Source organism: Lontra canadensis, unplaced genomic scaffold, assembly GCF_010015895.1.
Source record: "Lontra canadensis isolate GAN:19392208 unplaced genomic scaffold, GSC_riverotter_1.0 scaffold5, whole genome shotgun sequence".
Lineage (NCBI taxonomy): Eukaryota > Metazoa > Chordata > Mammalia > Carnivora > Mustelidae > Lontra > Lontra canadensis.
In genome coordinates this window covers 35,169,720-35,185,694 of record NW_022630999.1, presented here as the reverse complement: position 1 = coordinate 35,185,694, position 15,975 = coordinate 35,169,720, and the positions used below count along the sequence as shown (strand labels likewise).

At 39.1% G+C, this 15,975-nt stretch overlaps 2 protein-coding genes across 8 annotated transcripts in view; one reads left to right on the top strand and one right to left on the bottom strand.

Moving 5' to 3' along the window:
* The window catches only part of FBXW11 (F-box and WD repeat domain containing 11), a 120,933-nt gene that overhangs the window by 71,422 nt on the left and 33,536 nt on the right, over positions 1-15,975 (top strand). For 5 of the 7 annotated variants that reach the window (XM_032851805.1, XM_032851809.1, XM_032851810.1 and 2 more), the window contains 2 exons: positions 6,123-6,185; positions 9,332-9,557. In XM_032851805.1, the coding sequence (XP_032707696.1) occupies positions 6,123-6,185; positions 9,332-9,557 (289 nt within the window). The remainder of the gene's footprint in view (positions 1-6,122; positions 6,186-9,331; positions 9,558-15,975) is intronic. The other 2 variants (XM_032851811.1, XM_032851808.1) reach the window with 1 other exon arrangement.
* LOC116864312 (nascent polypeptide-associated complex subunit alpha-like) lies at positions 9,726-10,538 on the bottom strand. The gene has a single exon (XM_032851812.1). It carries the CDS (start codon positions 10,487-10,489, stop codon positions 9,842-9,844), a length of 648 nt encoding a protein of 215 aa, XP_032707703.1. The 5' UTR covers positions 10,490-10,538; the 3' UTR covers positions 9,726-9,841.

Sequence of the window (15,975 nt, the reverse complement as noted above, 5' to 3'; positions counted from 1 at the left end):
CCTCTGCCTGCCACTCTATCTGCCTGTGCTCGCTCTCTCTCTCTCTGACAAATAAATAAATAAAATCTTTAAAAAAAAATAAAGTACAACACTGCTTTAATTATTATAGCTTAAAAAATATTTTTAGTATCTAAAATTGTAAGCATTTTCCTCTTTTAAAAAATAATTGGTGTTGAAGAAAGGAAGAAAAATTTTACCCTGTATTCATTTTTCCAGATACTTCAGTGTGATCTTGTTATGTGAGGTCAGTAATGGCAAATACCTAGTTAGACATTTGAATATAACTGTAGGTTAGATAAACTGAAACAAAGTTACGACATTATAGAAATCATGTAGCAGTGATTTCGCACAACCTCCCAATGAATTTGTATTTTTAATTCTTATTTTAATTATATTGTAGAAAGAAAACAACTGGTTTGTTCCTGTATTTTGGTATTTGTGTGGAGGGACAGGAAGGTTTTTGTTTGAGATATGTTTGATGGTGGTGAGGTGTTGTTTTAAAAAGTCATGTATGCATAGATGTATTCGTGGCTCTCTTCCTTCTGAATTGTAAGATTAGTATGAGAGAAGGGACTGCTTTTTTGGACAAGCTTGTCTCTTCTTTTTCCAAATGAATATTTTTGCCTCTTCAGTGATCTCATTCCCCAGCAATGTGTTGGTAAGATTTAGGTGTAAGGGTGCAGCATTTTATGCCAGATTAAGGGCCTGGGTGGAATTAACAGTAACAACACAAAAGTGTTTGGTTTGTTTGTGCCAGTCATTGTTCTGTTTATCTTTGGAATTTATGGTACATAAGTAACTGGTAAACTAGATTTTGACATTTCTGCTTGCCTGATTTTAAATATACAATAATCTGTTCCTGATTTCTAACAGTATTTCAGATTTCATCTGTGGCCCAGGATGCTCTATCAGTTTTGGTATTTTTTCTTGTTTTCTTTAACATCCCGTGGAAAGTCAGGTGTTTGATTTTTTTTGTTTGGTCTACGTGATTTGTCTCAAAGACAAAAAGGTGTTTTAAAAACTTAAAAAAAAATTATAACTTTTTTCCTTGATGTATTTTGTGGAATTTTATATTCAGTATGTAAAAGTTTGCCTTAAGGGACGCCTGGGTGGCTCAGTTGGTTAAACCAAGCGGCTGCCTTCGGCTCAGGTCATGATCCCAGCGTCCTGGGATCGAGTCCCACATCGGGCTCCTTGCTCAGCGGGGAGCCTGCTTCTCCCTCTGCCTCTGCCTACCACTCTGTCTGCCTGTGCTCATGCTCTCTCTCTCTCTCTCTAACTAATAAATAAATAAAATCTTAAAAAAAAAAAGTTTGCCTTAAGCTCTTCATAAATTATGCCTTTTAGAGATTATTTTTAAAAAGATTTTATTTATTTATTTATTTGACACAGAGAGAGAGAGAGAGAGAGAGAGAGAGCGTGCGTGCGCACGCGCAGGCAGAGTGGCAGGCAGAGGCAGAGAGAAAAGCAGGCTCCCTGCTGAGCAAGGAGCCCCATGCGGTACTCGATCCCAGGACTCTGGGATCATGACCTGAGCGGAAGGCAGCTGCTTAACCGACTGAGCCACCCAGGTGTCCCGCCTTTTAGAGATTTTAAAAACTTTTTGTCACTCAGTCATCTGACTTGAATATTGTACTCCTTGTACAATATTGTTGCTTTCCTTTAATTTGAATTTTCCTGTACTGTGTTTGCTCATTCTTTTTATTTACCCTTTGTGATTTTTGTTATGCTAACTGTTGTGGGCAGGAGAATGCCCAGATTCAGTTTCATTTTATTAAAATTTCCTGGTTGCAGCCCATTAAATTAATTTCATAGGCTACAACCAGCAGTTGGAAAACTATGGAAAGTATTTGGATTTCTGAGTAGAACAGACCTAGATCTGAGTCCTGCATCTCTCGTTTACTGTGTGACTCTCAATCACTTACTTAATTCTCTGTTCCTCAGTTTTTTACTGTAAAATTGCAACATATACATTCATATTTTTTCTGAAGACTAAAAGACAATGAATGAAACAAGCCTAGGTTAGAGACCCAATAAAGTTAGGTAGGAGCATTTTGCATTATGTAACTGTCATTCTTAATGTCTTAAATCCCCAAATTTTAAAACACTAGAGAAAATGGCAGAATGTTCCCCTGTTTTCCAGATCCTTTGTAGGTTTTTTTTTTTTTTTTTTTTTTTTTGGTTCCTCTCAAGAGGAAAGATTCTTTTTGTGTGAAAATCTTACATTGTATAAGCATTTCTCATCAGGAAACTCGTAATGTAGAGTTTGCAGCTTTTTTAAAGTAGGAAATTTATTCCTCTTATATAACTCTTGAAGTAGAGAATTTTCCAAGTGAAATATATTCTGTGTTAGTTGGTGGCACCTACTGGCAAAGATATATCACTGCTTAGAGTTTATTGTACCTGTACACAGACTCACCTCATGTAGTAAGTAGTCTGGGAAGGATGATGGGGAAGAGGAGAGGAATATATTGTTTACCAACATGGTCATTTCCTTTGTCTCCCAGAAGCACTGGTCCAGTGAAGTGGGAGGAAGAAGGATTAGGCCACGTATTGCCTTAGTCCAGTGTTTGCCAATATGTGCTGAGCTATTGTTAAAATCAGGTATTATTATGAAAGGGAGGTGTCTACGTCCAACAAACTTGGGAAAGCTAGGTTAAACTATCTTAACCTGACTGTTAATTATGAGACATTTCTGAGCCTTTAGTGTCTTAATGAAGTGTATTTTAACCTTGGCTTGGGGGAGAGCCAAGTGCGTTTGTAGAGTATGGCATTTGTCAAACTTTATTAGACCCCGGGGTCCTTTTTTGTGTGAGCATCGAGATACCACCCGAAATGACCAATAGTCGTTTCAGTCATGTCAATAGTCCTAGCTGCTTCTTCCTAGATTGTGTCTTTCTTTGGCAGTGGTATCAGGATAGGAAGGTCTGCATTTTTATTTACATGTAATGCTGCTTGGTAGTTGCAGGAAGAAAGAGATGATGATGAGAAGGATAGGAAGTGAATAAGTCAGGTTGGTATTTCAAAGAACTTTCCTTTCCCAGAAGTGTTGGAGAATTTAATGAGGGTTTCAGCTTTCAGATTGGCTTAACTCGGTTTCATCTGAGTGTGGTTGTAGGAAAACACCTTCCTTTTCTTTTGGCAGACTCATTGTTTTTTCTTACCTCACCCTTGAATCTGTGACCTTGTGTCTGTTTTAATCTTCAAGGAATGAAAGTTAAAGTGCTTAAGAGAAATTGTGGCTCTTAAAAGAGAATTTTCTATTCGTGACATCCCTCCTTATCCTCACAGTCCCATGTTGTAGGCTGAGAAAGATGGGGAATAGGAGAGGAATACATTATACCTAGCAAAAGTCGGTGTTGCCTTGATCTCTCAGAAATATTTGTCCAGTAAAGTGGGAGGAGGAAGGGACTATGCCATGTTAATGTCCTAGTCTAGTGTTTGCCAGTATGTGCCGAACTATTATTAAGAGATGTAAAAGGGGATGTCCATGTCCAACAAACTTGGAAAAGCTGGATTAAACTAATTTAGCATGGTATAATTACAGGACATTACAGAACCTTTGTATCTTAATGAGATAGGTTGTGACTGTGTGTGTATGTGAGAGAGAGAGGAAGGGAGAGGAAAACAAAGAGGGGGCAAGGTTGAGAGGAGAGAGCATGTACAGGAGCATACAGCATTTGTCAAACTTGATTACGCCCTGGGACCCTTTTCACTGTGAGCACCTCTTGTGTCACCTGGAATAGTCTTTGGAAATGATCCTCTGATCAATGTAGCTTGAGAGCAGCATCTTCCCTTTGGCCTCTTCCCCTGAAGGGAAGATATAAAAGAAGTTGAAAAGATATGTATGATGAGGGAGCTATTCCAGCCACCGTAAGGGTTTATTAAATACAATCTTATCAAATTGTATATCTTTATTCACTTTTATCAGGCCTTAAGAGAATAGTAGCCATTTTTATCAGAGGAGTTATTTCTTTCTCAACTGCATAAACAAGCACCATTTCTCTGTTTTGGAATGAATGAAAGGAAGAATCAATTAAACGGTAAAGAAGGTTGTTCCTTGTGTAGTCTGTGGGGACTTCTGGCTTTTATTTCCTTTCCTCCCTGAGTGAGGAAGGTATTTGGGTAGCTTAGGTCAGAATAATAGCTCTGGTGGCTTCAGACTCCTGTATAACAAAAGTTTTTAGTTTAAAATACTACATTTATGCAACCTTCATATGTGTTCTGGGGTGCCTGAAGACGGGGGCAGGGACTTCCCATCTCTCTTCTACTTTATATACTTCACTTATCATGTTTCCAGTCATGCTTTCTTCTTGTCACTCTCTTAGAACCCAGGACATTGTGACCTTGCAAAGATGGCTTTGTAACTACCAGTCGGACCCAGAAGATATGTACTGAGTCACTGTTCCCCTTTATTTACTCCCCTGCCAGCTTTATTAATCCCAGGTCCTTGTAGATAGCAGTAAACGGGAAATTACACGGAGAGAGAAATACTACTTTTGTTTTTCTATTCTCCATTGTCTTCTTCCCATTCAAGATCATTTATCTGTCTGCACTCTAGACCTGTTTTGGCCCCTTGGACACATTGCTGTCCTCTCAAGCTCATAGTTGGCTTTTTCATACAGGGACCCTGGGTCTTCTGCTCCTCTCCCCCATTGCAGACCCTGGGACTGTAGGGCTTCTAAGATTTTATTGAGGGAGCCAGTGGATTTTCTCTATATGCACCCATCTGGAGCTGTTATCTCAAAGTCTGAGGTTATAAAAGTATGAGAAGATAACAGTTGGGGGAAAGTAGTATTTTCAGAGCAGGGCGTGAACTGATTTTTTGGGATTCCAGTTACACACCAAGCACTGTGCTGGGGAGTCTCAGTCCCCACAACACTTTTATATGGTTTGTATTTGTCCGTGGGAAAAACAGCTTGCTCAAGATTGATGAGCAACACACTGATGAGTGACGAGATTGGAATTTCAACTTCTCTCTGGTTTCAAGGCCTTTGACTTTTGTAGTACATCATACTTGTCCCTCATCAGAGCCAGCTGTGTGTGACCTACAGAACACTAGTGTTCAGCAGTGTTTCTTCTGTCATTACCCACATTGGGTTTTCAAACAAATTGTTTGAGAATACTGTGTGGGTTTTATGACTTGAAGAAAATAAAGGAAAAATAGGGAAATTTTGGGAGATAGGCTTATTCCCAAGGCAATAAACAGAATCTTGTAAACATTGATAACTTAAACAGATCTGCAGGATCCCTTTGAATACTACTATGGAATGCTATAAATTTTTTACCTTAATCTTAGAATTTTAGGCTTGGAAGGAATCTTAGAGGGACTTAAATTGTTATCCCTTTCAGAGCACAACTCTTCTACTTTCCCCTCTCATTAAGTTTCCATTTAGCTATTAGGTAGGAGCTTCAAAAGGGAAAATCCAATCATGTATAATCTCCAGTTAATGGGCATCTATTGAGCGACTAGGTCACCAGAAAGAATAATTACACAGTGCCTCTTTGTGCAGGAAACACAAAAATCAAAAGCTAATGCATTCCCAAGGCAAGCCAGATTGTTACTGGCTACCAGCATCCTCCTCTTCAGGGATAAAGTTGGGGCACCCACCATGCTTGCTAAGGGAGATTGAAAAGCTGGTCCAGAAAAACAAGGTTATCAAGGGAGGAAGGAGAAAAGGAGAGAGGGCTTCCGACAGTCCTAATTGCCGATGATAGTTGGGATGGTTTTCTGAATAGCAGACATTCTAGTAAATGTTTTGAGCAATCATCAAGAACTTATTGAGTCTCTGGGGCTTCTTGCCACAAGTTAAAAAAATAATAGCAGACGACTGAGGTAGAGCCTCAGCCCCAGCCCATAATTCAGCCTGTTTTCTAAGCATGCCCAACCTTCATAAATAAAGACTTCATGCTTACTTTTGTCCAGTCACTAACTGTACTGATTTATGACCGATGAGCACAACCCTTTTGACCCAAAACGGCATGTGTTAGTCACAAGCCAAACAGCTCTTGGGTTTGTGTCGGTACATTCTAGTTTGGGATTTCAAAATTATATTTTGGTGTAGTTATTTAGGATTTGCAAAACTTGACATAATTCAAATAACCTGTTTTTCCCCCCTTAGAACACTTCAGTTATGGAGGATCAAAATGAAGATGAGTCCCCAAAGAAAAATACTCTTTGGCAGGTAGGAATGACGCCGCACAGATAAGATAGCAGTTGACTTACTATAGATGAGACGTTCCCTCAGCTCCTGTTTTCAATAAAAACAGGAGCGAAGCATTTTCCTTTGTGCATTTTTACTAGTTTTGGAATCCACCCTATTTATTTTCTGTTCTTTAGGGAAAGAAGTGTCATTACGAATAGTAAAGAGTTTTGGAGTTATTACAAAGATTCTGAAGTGTCTGTAGCCTAAGATACTCAGTTTATTGCCACGGGCTAAGCCGAAGATGGTGTCCTTTGTCACCAGAATAGTACCATGCCATACCAGTGTATGCATTGGTGACTTAGTCTTCCTACCCTCACCCTTCTCCCCCATTTCTTATTAGTTTGCCCATTTCTTTTAAACTCCCTTTTCTTCCCTTCTGACTCTGTTTTAGTCTGCCCATTCTCCTCCCAGTCCCCCAGGTGTGTGTGTGTGTGTGGGTGTGTGTGTGTCTGTGTGTGTGTGTGTGTGTTTTGCCAGGGGCAGGGGGTGTGCCAATGGGATATAAAGTTTCATGATTTGATCCTTTCATCAACCATTATGGTACAAATAACTTTTCCTTTCATAAAGGTACTTTAAAGGCAAACCTGAATATGAAGAGAATAATGTTAGAATATTCTCTGGGTTCATTTTATTTGAAACAAAAGGACTAAATAAGTTAGTAAGAATAAGTATGCCAACAAATTTAAGATGAAATGAAACAAAGTAAAGCAATGCCAGGAAGATTCTTCTGGTCCCAGCAGGTGGTTAGAAGTAGAAATGGAAAATGTGCTATAGAATTCTGCATTTGCCACTCTTTGGGGGAACTGTGTGCAGACTGACTTCTGTTCCTCTTTCACATTTGATATTTTCTGATAGGATTCTCTTCATTTACTATTGATTTTTCAACTCACAGTGGCTCTGAACACTTGGCTTTCGGTTTTTCTTTAATAAGTTCTTTCAGTCAACTAGTTAACGGTATGCTAGTGCTGTAGGGAAGCTAGGTGGTTAGGAACCCTTCTATCGATGAAATAATAACCCTTTTGCTTATCAAAAGTGAAAGTATTTTGTAAATTATAAAGCAGTACACAAATGCAAGTTGTTACCATTACATCTAACCTGTTATGAAATCAATTATTTTGGCAAGTTATAAAGAACAAGATATAGAAAGAAAAGAGGAAGGAAAAACATACAGCTCTTTTTCTCCAGATTAGGCACTTTCAGCATTTTTGTACATATCCTTTACTCTGTCTTGTGTGCTCCCCTTCATACAAATAACTAATTATAATGCTATATAAAATTCTGCATCTTGCTTTTTGTTCCTTAACATTGTTTCCTAAACATGTTCTCTTGTTATTAAAATCTTACTTCATAAGTCTAATTTTAGTGGCTACATACAGTCCTCTGTGTAGATGCATTATTATTTGCTTTAACCGTTGCCTGTAGTTGGGCAGTTATTTCTGATTTTTCTGTTATAACGTTATGGTGAACACCCTTATACTTAAAAGTAGCAAAGATGCTCCTTATACCAGCAGATATTCACCACAGTGAAGAATTTTTATTTTTTCTGACTGTTCGGAATGTTGAGCTTTAAGGTCTGTTAGATAGAGGTCTTATTACAAGCAGGATCAACAATTGCTGTTCAATGCTGCCCTCTGGTGGTACCCAGTGTCAGTGAGCTCTCTCACCCAAATGACAGGGGAGAGAAAGTGGTACTCTGTGTCTTGAACTCTACCTCACCCAAATGACAAGGGAAAAAACCATTCCTAGAGAAGGAGGTGGTAAGATACATGGGGTGGGAGCTGAATGCTTTCTGACTATATACCTCTAAATGTGGACATAAAAACTTGCTTCACACAGGTATGATATATAAGATTTTAATAAGGAAAGCCAGGTTTCTATGGATACTTATGAAGGATATCTTCTTTCTGGGATGGATTCAGTCCACTCTAAATTAGGGGACATAGTTGATAACAAAGCTCTTGGTTCTTCCTGGGAAAAACTTCTGTGATAAGCTCCTAATAAGATTAATGCATGTTCATAATATAACTCTTCAGTTCCCAAAATTCTCTTCTCTGCTAGTCTTTTTAGTATTACACATGAAGGGGCTATCAAAGGAGCGATGGGCAGATAGCTTGGCAAATCTTTGACAAAGGCATGGAGGTAATTTTGTTTTTAAGCAGGGATGTTACTGAGCCCTACAGCCTCAGTGGCAGTTGTGGCTTCAATCTAGGGATTCTGATTTTTTTTTGGGGGGTGGTGCTGTTGTCAGATGCAGTGTGTGTAGTTTTCATTTGTAGAACAATATGCTGGTTTTACGCAAGGACCATGTAGATTTGATGAGAAATACACAGTGTAGGAGTCTGTAAGGATCATTTCAGGAATGTGTATGTGGTTTGCTTTGGGTCACTTTTGGAGTAGGTGATCAAAAAAGGGAGTGAAAGTCTAAATTTTTTTGCCAGCATTTTAGTAGCCCTGGAAACAGTTTGGAGATGGATTCAGTTTTTAGATTGAATTGCTTTCAGGTTTCTTCATTAGATAGACCAGTGGTTTTCAAAGAGTGGTCTCTAAAATGTGTTCTCTGGACCAGCAGCATCAGTACCACTTGGGAACTTGTTAGCAATGCAGATTCTCAGGCTGCATTCCAGACCTGTAGAATGAAGACATCTGTGGTGGAGCCAGACAGTCTGTGAGTTAGGAAGCCCTCTTGTTATTCTGATGCACACAGGTGTGGGATCCATTGGCATAGATGAATATAGCATTGACTTTGGTCTTTGGGGAAGTAAAACAAACAATCCTTGCTTCTTGGCCAAGTCGAGCAAGTTTTCTAAGATGGTCATCTCCAGTGTTAGTTATCTAATAGCCACATGGTTTTGGAATAAGCTTTGGAGAATGATGACATGAGACACCATTTAGCTTTATAAATAGCTGTAAATTTGACATTTACTTTAGAGACTAATTTGAGGACACAGGCTCTGAAGTCATTTTAAATTACTTCATGAATTAATGAAGGAATGAGTTTGGCTTTAAGGTATAACTAGCATTTTAAGATTAAATGCACAGGGTAAAAAATGTTTCCGATGAAATACTAATTAGGTTTCTTTTCCTTATCAAACTAATTAATTTTTTTCTTTATTTTTCTAAAATAGATAAGTAATGGAACATCATCTGTGATCGTCTCCAGAAAGAGGCCATCAGAAGGAAACTATCAAAAAGAAAAAGACTTGTGTATTAAATATTTTGACCAGTGGTCTGAATCAGATCAAGTGGAATTTGTGGAACACCTTATTTCACGAATGTGTCATTATCAGCATGGACATATTAACTCTTACCTGAAGCCCATGCTGCAGCGGGACTTTATCACCGCTTTACCAGGTAACTGTCCTTGTCTTTTTAAAAGCTGAGCAGTGGAAGAATGTCCAGCCTAAGGGCCTAGGTGGAGCTGAGTCGGTATTTGTAAGAGGAATGAATGAGTACAGTGTGACTACAATGTGAGTTTCTTTGGGACCCATACTGTATTTTATTTTATTTTATTTTATTTTATTTTTTTTCATCCAACAAGAAGCCATAACTTTATTAATGATAGAAACAGTACAAATTTCAAACCAAGCTGCAGTTATTCTTTTGAAACACCAAAAAAAGTCCTCGTTTTCAGACGGTTACATTGTTAATTCCATAATAGCATTTACAATGTCATTACTGTTGTTCTTCAGGGCTCGGACTGCCTTTGCTCTTGACACATTTGCTTGTGACATGACCAATTCTATGTCCTTAACCTCTACACCGGTTTCATCAACCTCTTCCTCTTCACTCTCCTCTTGTACAGTTGGAGTCTGTGTGTTTTCTTGAATGTTTGAGACAGCTTCACCTTGAACTTTGAATTTCTCAGCAGCTGCCAGTTGTGCTTGCTGAGATAAATCCTCGATCTTGGCTTCCCCAAAAACTATGTAGGTATCTGAAGCTGGGCTCTTGTAGACATCTGGTTTTGTGATGACAAAGAGGATATTCTTAGATTTCCAGATAGTGACTCTTGTAACCCCTGTTACCTGTCGAAGACCCAGTTTGGACATAGCCTTCCGTGCCTTCTTTTCACTCCGGCTCTGTTTTGCTTTACTGACTGGTTCTTCGTCAATTTCAGCGGCTGCTGCCAGCTGGGCTTGCTGTGTGGTTGCCTGTGTGGAATCCTGTTCCTCAAGCTCTGGTACTGATTCATCACTGTCAGATTCTGTTCCAGACCCTGTCTCAGCCTGGGGCTGTGGCAACTCCTGCTCTGTAGCAGGGACGGTTTCTGTGGCTTCACCAGGCATTTTGTGCGGGGGACGCGGAACCAAGATGGCGGCAGAAAGAGAGCGAGCGAGAGCCCCCATACTGTATTTTAATATGTGGCACTTGAAAAGGAGTTACAGTGTAGCATCTCTATAGGACGTGTAGGCAGTTTCTGCAATTAATGGTGTTGGTCTTTGGTCATACTATTGTTTTGTTTAATGAGTTAATGTTATGTGGTTAGTTTCGATGAAGTCTATATATACTCTGTATTTTGCCTTTATAAGTAATTTTAAAAATACATGAGGCAATTTATCCTACAGTGTTTGTGTTTAAGAAATGTCCCAAAGTTTAGGATGTTCCTTTGTACTTGAAGTGACATTTAGGATAGGGAATGGCAAAAATGTATGGGAAAAACTGATGGCACGTCTTTATCACATCTTTTGAAATCTGTTTCTGCATCTTCTCCTTCACTGTTTCTCTCTCTCTCCCTCTCTCTTTTTCCCTATCTCCCCCACACCCACATACTCCTCTGGTTAAGTTTACTTTGATTTAAAAAAAAAAAAAAAGAGAGAGAGAGTATTTTTTTTTTGAGTAGTTTTAGGTTTATAGTAAGATTGGATGGAAAATACAGAGAATTCCCATATTTTCCATATCTTCACCCCAGCCCCCTATCACCATCCCATCCAGTCTCCCCAGTATTAACATTCCATCCAGAGTGGCTCATTTTTTATATAACACATAGGTCTATATTGACATATCATCATCGGTCAAAGTCCATACTTTACATTAGGGTTCACTCTTGGTGTTTTACATTCTGTGGGTTTGGGCAAATATGTAATGACATGTATCTATCATGTATCCTATAGAATGGTTTCACTGCTTTAAAATCCTCTGTGCTCTCCCTATTCCATCCCCCTTTGATTTTTTATTTTTCATTAATTCTCTCTTTTGTCTCTATTTATCCCTCCTCCTCCTCCTCTTTTAATTTTAGATGTAAATTTGGCTACGTAAGATAGATTTCACTTCTGAAGAGAATTGTAGCCAGAATGTTTTCTTCTAATATGGTCAGTGTAGTCTAGAGGGTACAACTGCTCTGCCAGGGTGGACCTAGAAAAATGGCCAGGGATCAGACAGTGCCATTGCCACCAGCCTTAACCTGTCACAGATTCTGGACAGCTCTTCGAGGAGTAGCTCTGCCCTTAGCCTGTCTGTGATTGACAGTGAGTCAGGACTTCATATTCTAAGGATTTCCACAACAAATAGGACCCGGGCTCAGGTCTCAGGGCAGCTTCGAATTTCTAATCTTTCTTCTAAAACGTGTTAGTTTATTTTCTACACTGGGAGTGTTTAAGGATATTTGAGAGTTAGCTTAGAAAATTTTGACTCTCCTGTTGTTTTTATGCTGAAATGTAGCATTGTTTGCCCCATTTCATGCATTAATATTTCTAGAAAAGAAAACAAGAATCCTCTCTTTCTAGAATTGTGTAGTCTTTAATTGCTAAGAGGGATCTCAGCCATCACTTAATCCTCTTTCTCATTGTATAGACTGGGAAGCCAGTGATCAGAGAAACTGCGTGAGATGGCAAAGATCATACATCTTGGTTATTGTGTTGATTATGTGGGTCATGGTGGGGGCTGGTTCAAAAGTTAGTGCAAAGGCTAAAATCATTATAGTTAAGATTACTCTGGAAAATCCCTTAAATTGGCCCTAAGTATAGAATACATGTTTACAACCCAGTTCAGTAATAATTACTTTTACTTAGGAGAGAGAGAGAGAAACAGATAATGGTTTTAACTGTATGAGAGGGAAGGAGGGTGAGGGGGTCAGGGAGAGGGGATTACAGGCGGGTGTAAGTAAGGTAAGCGAGCCTGTGGTGCGGCGTCTCTGGTGTGTGCGGTGCCAGGACTCACAGCCCTTGTGGCAGCCAAGCCTTTCTGTGGATTCACATTGCATCTCACATCAAGAAAAGATAGGGCAGTTTTTAAAGTGGATGATTGTACTTGTTCCTCAACAGTGCTTTTAACTAATGAAGTTATGCCTTCATTTTTCTCAGGCAAATCTGTTGTTTCTTTCTTTCTTTCTCTCTCTCTCTCTCTCTCTTTTTTTTTTTTTTGCTTTCTACTGTTTTGATTTTATTTTATTTTTTTGCCTGTAATTTGCTTCTCAGACATCTTAGAGTCCCAACTCACCTTATATGTTTACAGAATATCCACCAGGTGGCACTGTTGAAGTTCTCTTGCTTTGCAGAGTGTAGTTCAGAGGCAACCCCTTTTCTTGGGGAGTATACGGTCTTGGAGAAGAGACAGAACAGATGAACATGTGTTATGTATATAAATATGGTTAGTATAATTGCATACAATTCAGTTTTCATTACAGCGAATTTTAAGGCATTGTCCATATCTCTGTTAAAGTGGAATTTTGTGGTATTGAATATTACATGAAATGAATGGACCATTGGCTGGGACATGGAAATATTTTTGTTAAAATGCTATTTGTTTTAACAGGATTTGATCTGAACATATATACATATGTCAGGATATATCATACATATGAATCTAATAGCTGGGGACAAGCTGGCCTAGTTGATTGTGTTCGTATCTAGTAGACTTGGATTAAACCTGGCATTGGTTCCTTAACACAGACCCTGCTTTAAGAGTATTAGGGAAGAAACAGGTCCATATGTATGTTCATACATAAATTTAATAATGTATGGAGCAACTTACTAATTACTATTCTAGTTTGGTGTTTAACTTTTATTGTAGATAATCTTGAGTTTGAAGTTTTACTCTGTTGAAATTGTCAACCTAAGACTTTTTTTGATTGTAGAAGCCATTAATTCTATAAAAGTTGTCTATAGTTCTCGCTTTTAAATGCTTACTGTGAATATCATACCTGTCAGTATAAGGAAAATGGAAAATGTTTGTGGTCTCTGGCTCCTTTTGGTTCAGTGGAAAAAGTGATAATTATGATATGCTTTTCTAAAAATCATGGTAAATGTTTAGTCTGCAATGTCAATTTCTGCAGGCTAAGTTTGTGGTTTGTGAGAACTGTTGTTAAAGGGAAAATTTATACCATTTGAAGTAGAGGCAGATTGTACTTCAAAGAGGATGATAAGCATTGGCGATCCTTTTGGTGAGGTATCTAAGCAATTAAGAATTTTGAAACACTTAGCTTCCTGGCCATGGTTTATTCATTTGTCTTATCCCCAAGTAAGGGTGATAAACTGTTAGGGACTGTAAATGTGACAGACTAGATCAAAGGTCCTGGGAGATGTGGAAGGACCAGAGCATAGCTAGGGCTTTTTAGGCTGGAGGCAGGGCCAAAGACCAGCATGACAGAGTGAAGAGAGCTTAGGTCTTGGATTTACACAGCCCCTAAGTTTGAATCCCAACCCCTGCACTTAATAGTTCTATGAACCCAGTTTTTGGAGCCTCGGTTTCCTTTTTTGTGTGGGAATAATAATAATACTACTTCATGGGATATTATGAAGATTAAAAACAATGTACGTCATATGCTTGACATCTGGTGGGTATTCTGAGGATGGTAACTTTAAAAAGGGGAAAAAAAATGCCTGGGAGAGGCAGGAAACACCTGCTTCTCCAGAGGTAATAAGATTTGTAGCCAGGAAGTTTTAATTATTCACCCACTAATTTCTGAGTTGATTCATCCTGACATCATATAGGTAGGTGTTTATACCACTTTGTTGGTACAACTAAATATTGGGCTTTGTGACCTGAGTGTCATTTCACTTCAGTTCTGTCTGAATCTTTAGGTCTGTGTATTCCAAGTTAAAGACATCCATTGATGTTACTATTGCTGTCAGCAGTTGCATTGTCTTTTCTTTCAAGAGGTTTCTGATTTCAGATTTTACAACTAGATCTGTGACTAGGAAGGGACTGCAGGAGTGGTTGGGGAAGGAAGTTTCTTTGCAGCTGCTCTTCGAACTGTGTCTCTGAAATAATGAAAGTTACTGTAATTATATGATCTAAGCAGCTGTGTTAAAACTGGCTGTTGTCAAGGGCCTTGAACTGATGTTATACAATTGAGTTTTATTTTGATACAGTGTTATTTACATATTGAGCTTTGAAATTTGTGCCTTTTAATTGTTTTAATTTATTACTGAAATTTTTCCAGACCTTCATCTGGTGCCTGTAATTAGCAACGGAAGCACTTCTTCAGCACTGTGTGTGCCCTATTCTGGCCTCATTTTCTGAAACCATAAGGTGTCCCCTTGTTGCCTTGGGAAGGGGGGTGGCAGTGGGAGATGGGGGAGTCTCAGCAGGATAGAGCCAGGGAGAGCCAGATATTGGTACTTAAGAAATGCTTAGTTTTAACACCTCAAAGCACATTTTAGCCGGGGCAGATGGACCCCCTTACTCAGTAATTTCTTTGTCCTGAATAGGCTTGAAATGAGAAGGTTACATGGTCTGCATGGCTCTGAGGACAGCTATTCTAAGGTGTTCAGATAGAGGTGGTGGGATTCCTCTACCCTAAACACATAAGGGAATGTGAGACTTAACACCAGCAGTGGGCTTGGTGCTTCGCTAGAGGAGGTGCACAGCATTTTCTCTGCAGCAAATAGTAAAGAAGAGCAACATTGCTTAGTTTTTTGATCAATGATCAGCTAAGGGGATTCAGGGATGAGGGAAGGAGAATAGAGACTGACACTTAGCAAGTACCAGTTCTGTTTCTGGCTCCTTAATAACCTTCTCCTGTTAACTTTCCCAGCGAAGACTAAGTAGTTCATAAAGTGAGCATACTGAGAGCAGAAGTGAGTGTCAGAGGGTTATTGTGCAGATTATATCAGATCATCCACTGTAGCCATTGAATATCATTCCTGTTTTATGGAAGACAGATCCAAAAAGGAAAACTGATATGCTTCAACCCAGGTTCCCAGGTTATCTGACTCTACAGCCAGTGTATTTACCAAGAGACTAAAAGATGCTGCCTCCTAGAATGATGTTATGAATTTCAAGTATTATCCAAGGAAAGTAAATCTCATAGATGTTATAGAGACTGTACCGAATTGGAGTGATGGCATTTTGAAAGAGGAGGAAATATGTGTTAGAGATTTCCTTTTTTGGTTTTTTTTTAAGATTATATTTATTTATTTGATAGAGCGAACACAAGCAGGGGGAGTGGGAGAGGGAGAAACAGGCTTCCTGCTGAGCAGGGAGCCCGACTCAGGGCTCGATCCCAGGACTCTGAGATCATGATCTGAGCCGAGAGCAGACACTTAACTGACTGAGCCACCCAGGTGCCCCAGGTTAGAGATTTCCTTATGCAGAAACTCAGTGATAGTCTAATGGTGAGCCATTGAAGGGGGGAAAAATCAAAGAGGACTAAAAAGGGTATCATGGCTATCAAGCAATAGTTCCCAACCCTTCAGAATTTTCTGGGGGCACTTAAAAACTCAGATAGTCCTGGTCCTCACCATCTAAAGATTCTGTTTCGGTAGACCAGGAAAAAATGTCTAGGGAATCTGTTTTTGTTGCTTGTTGTTTTTGTTTATTTGTTTTAAAGATC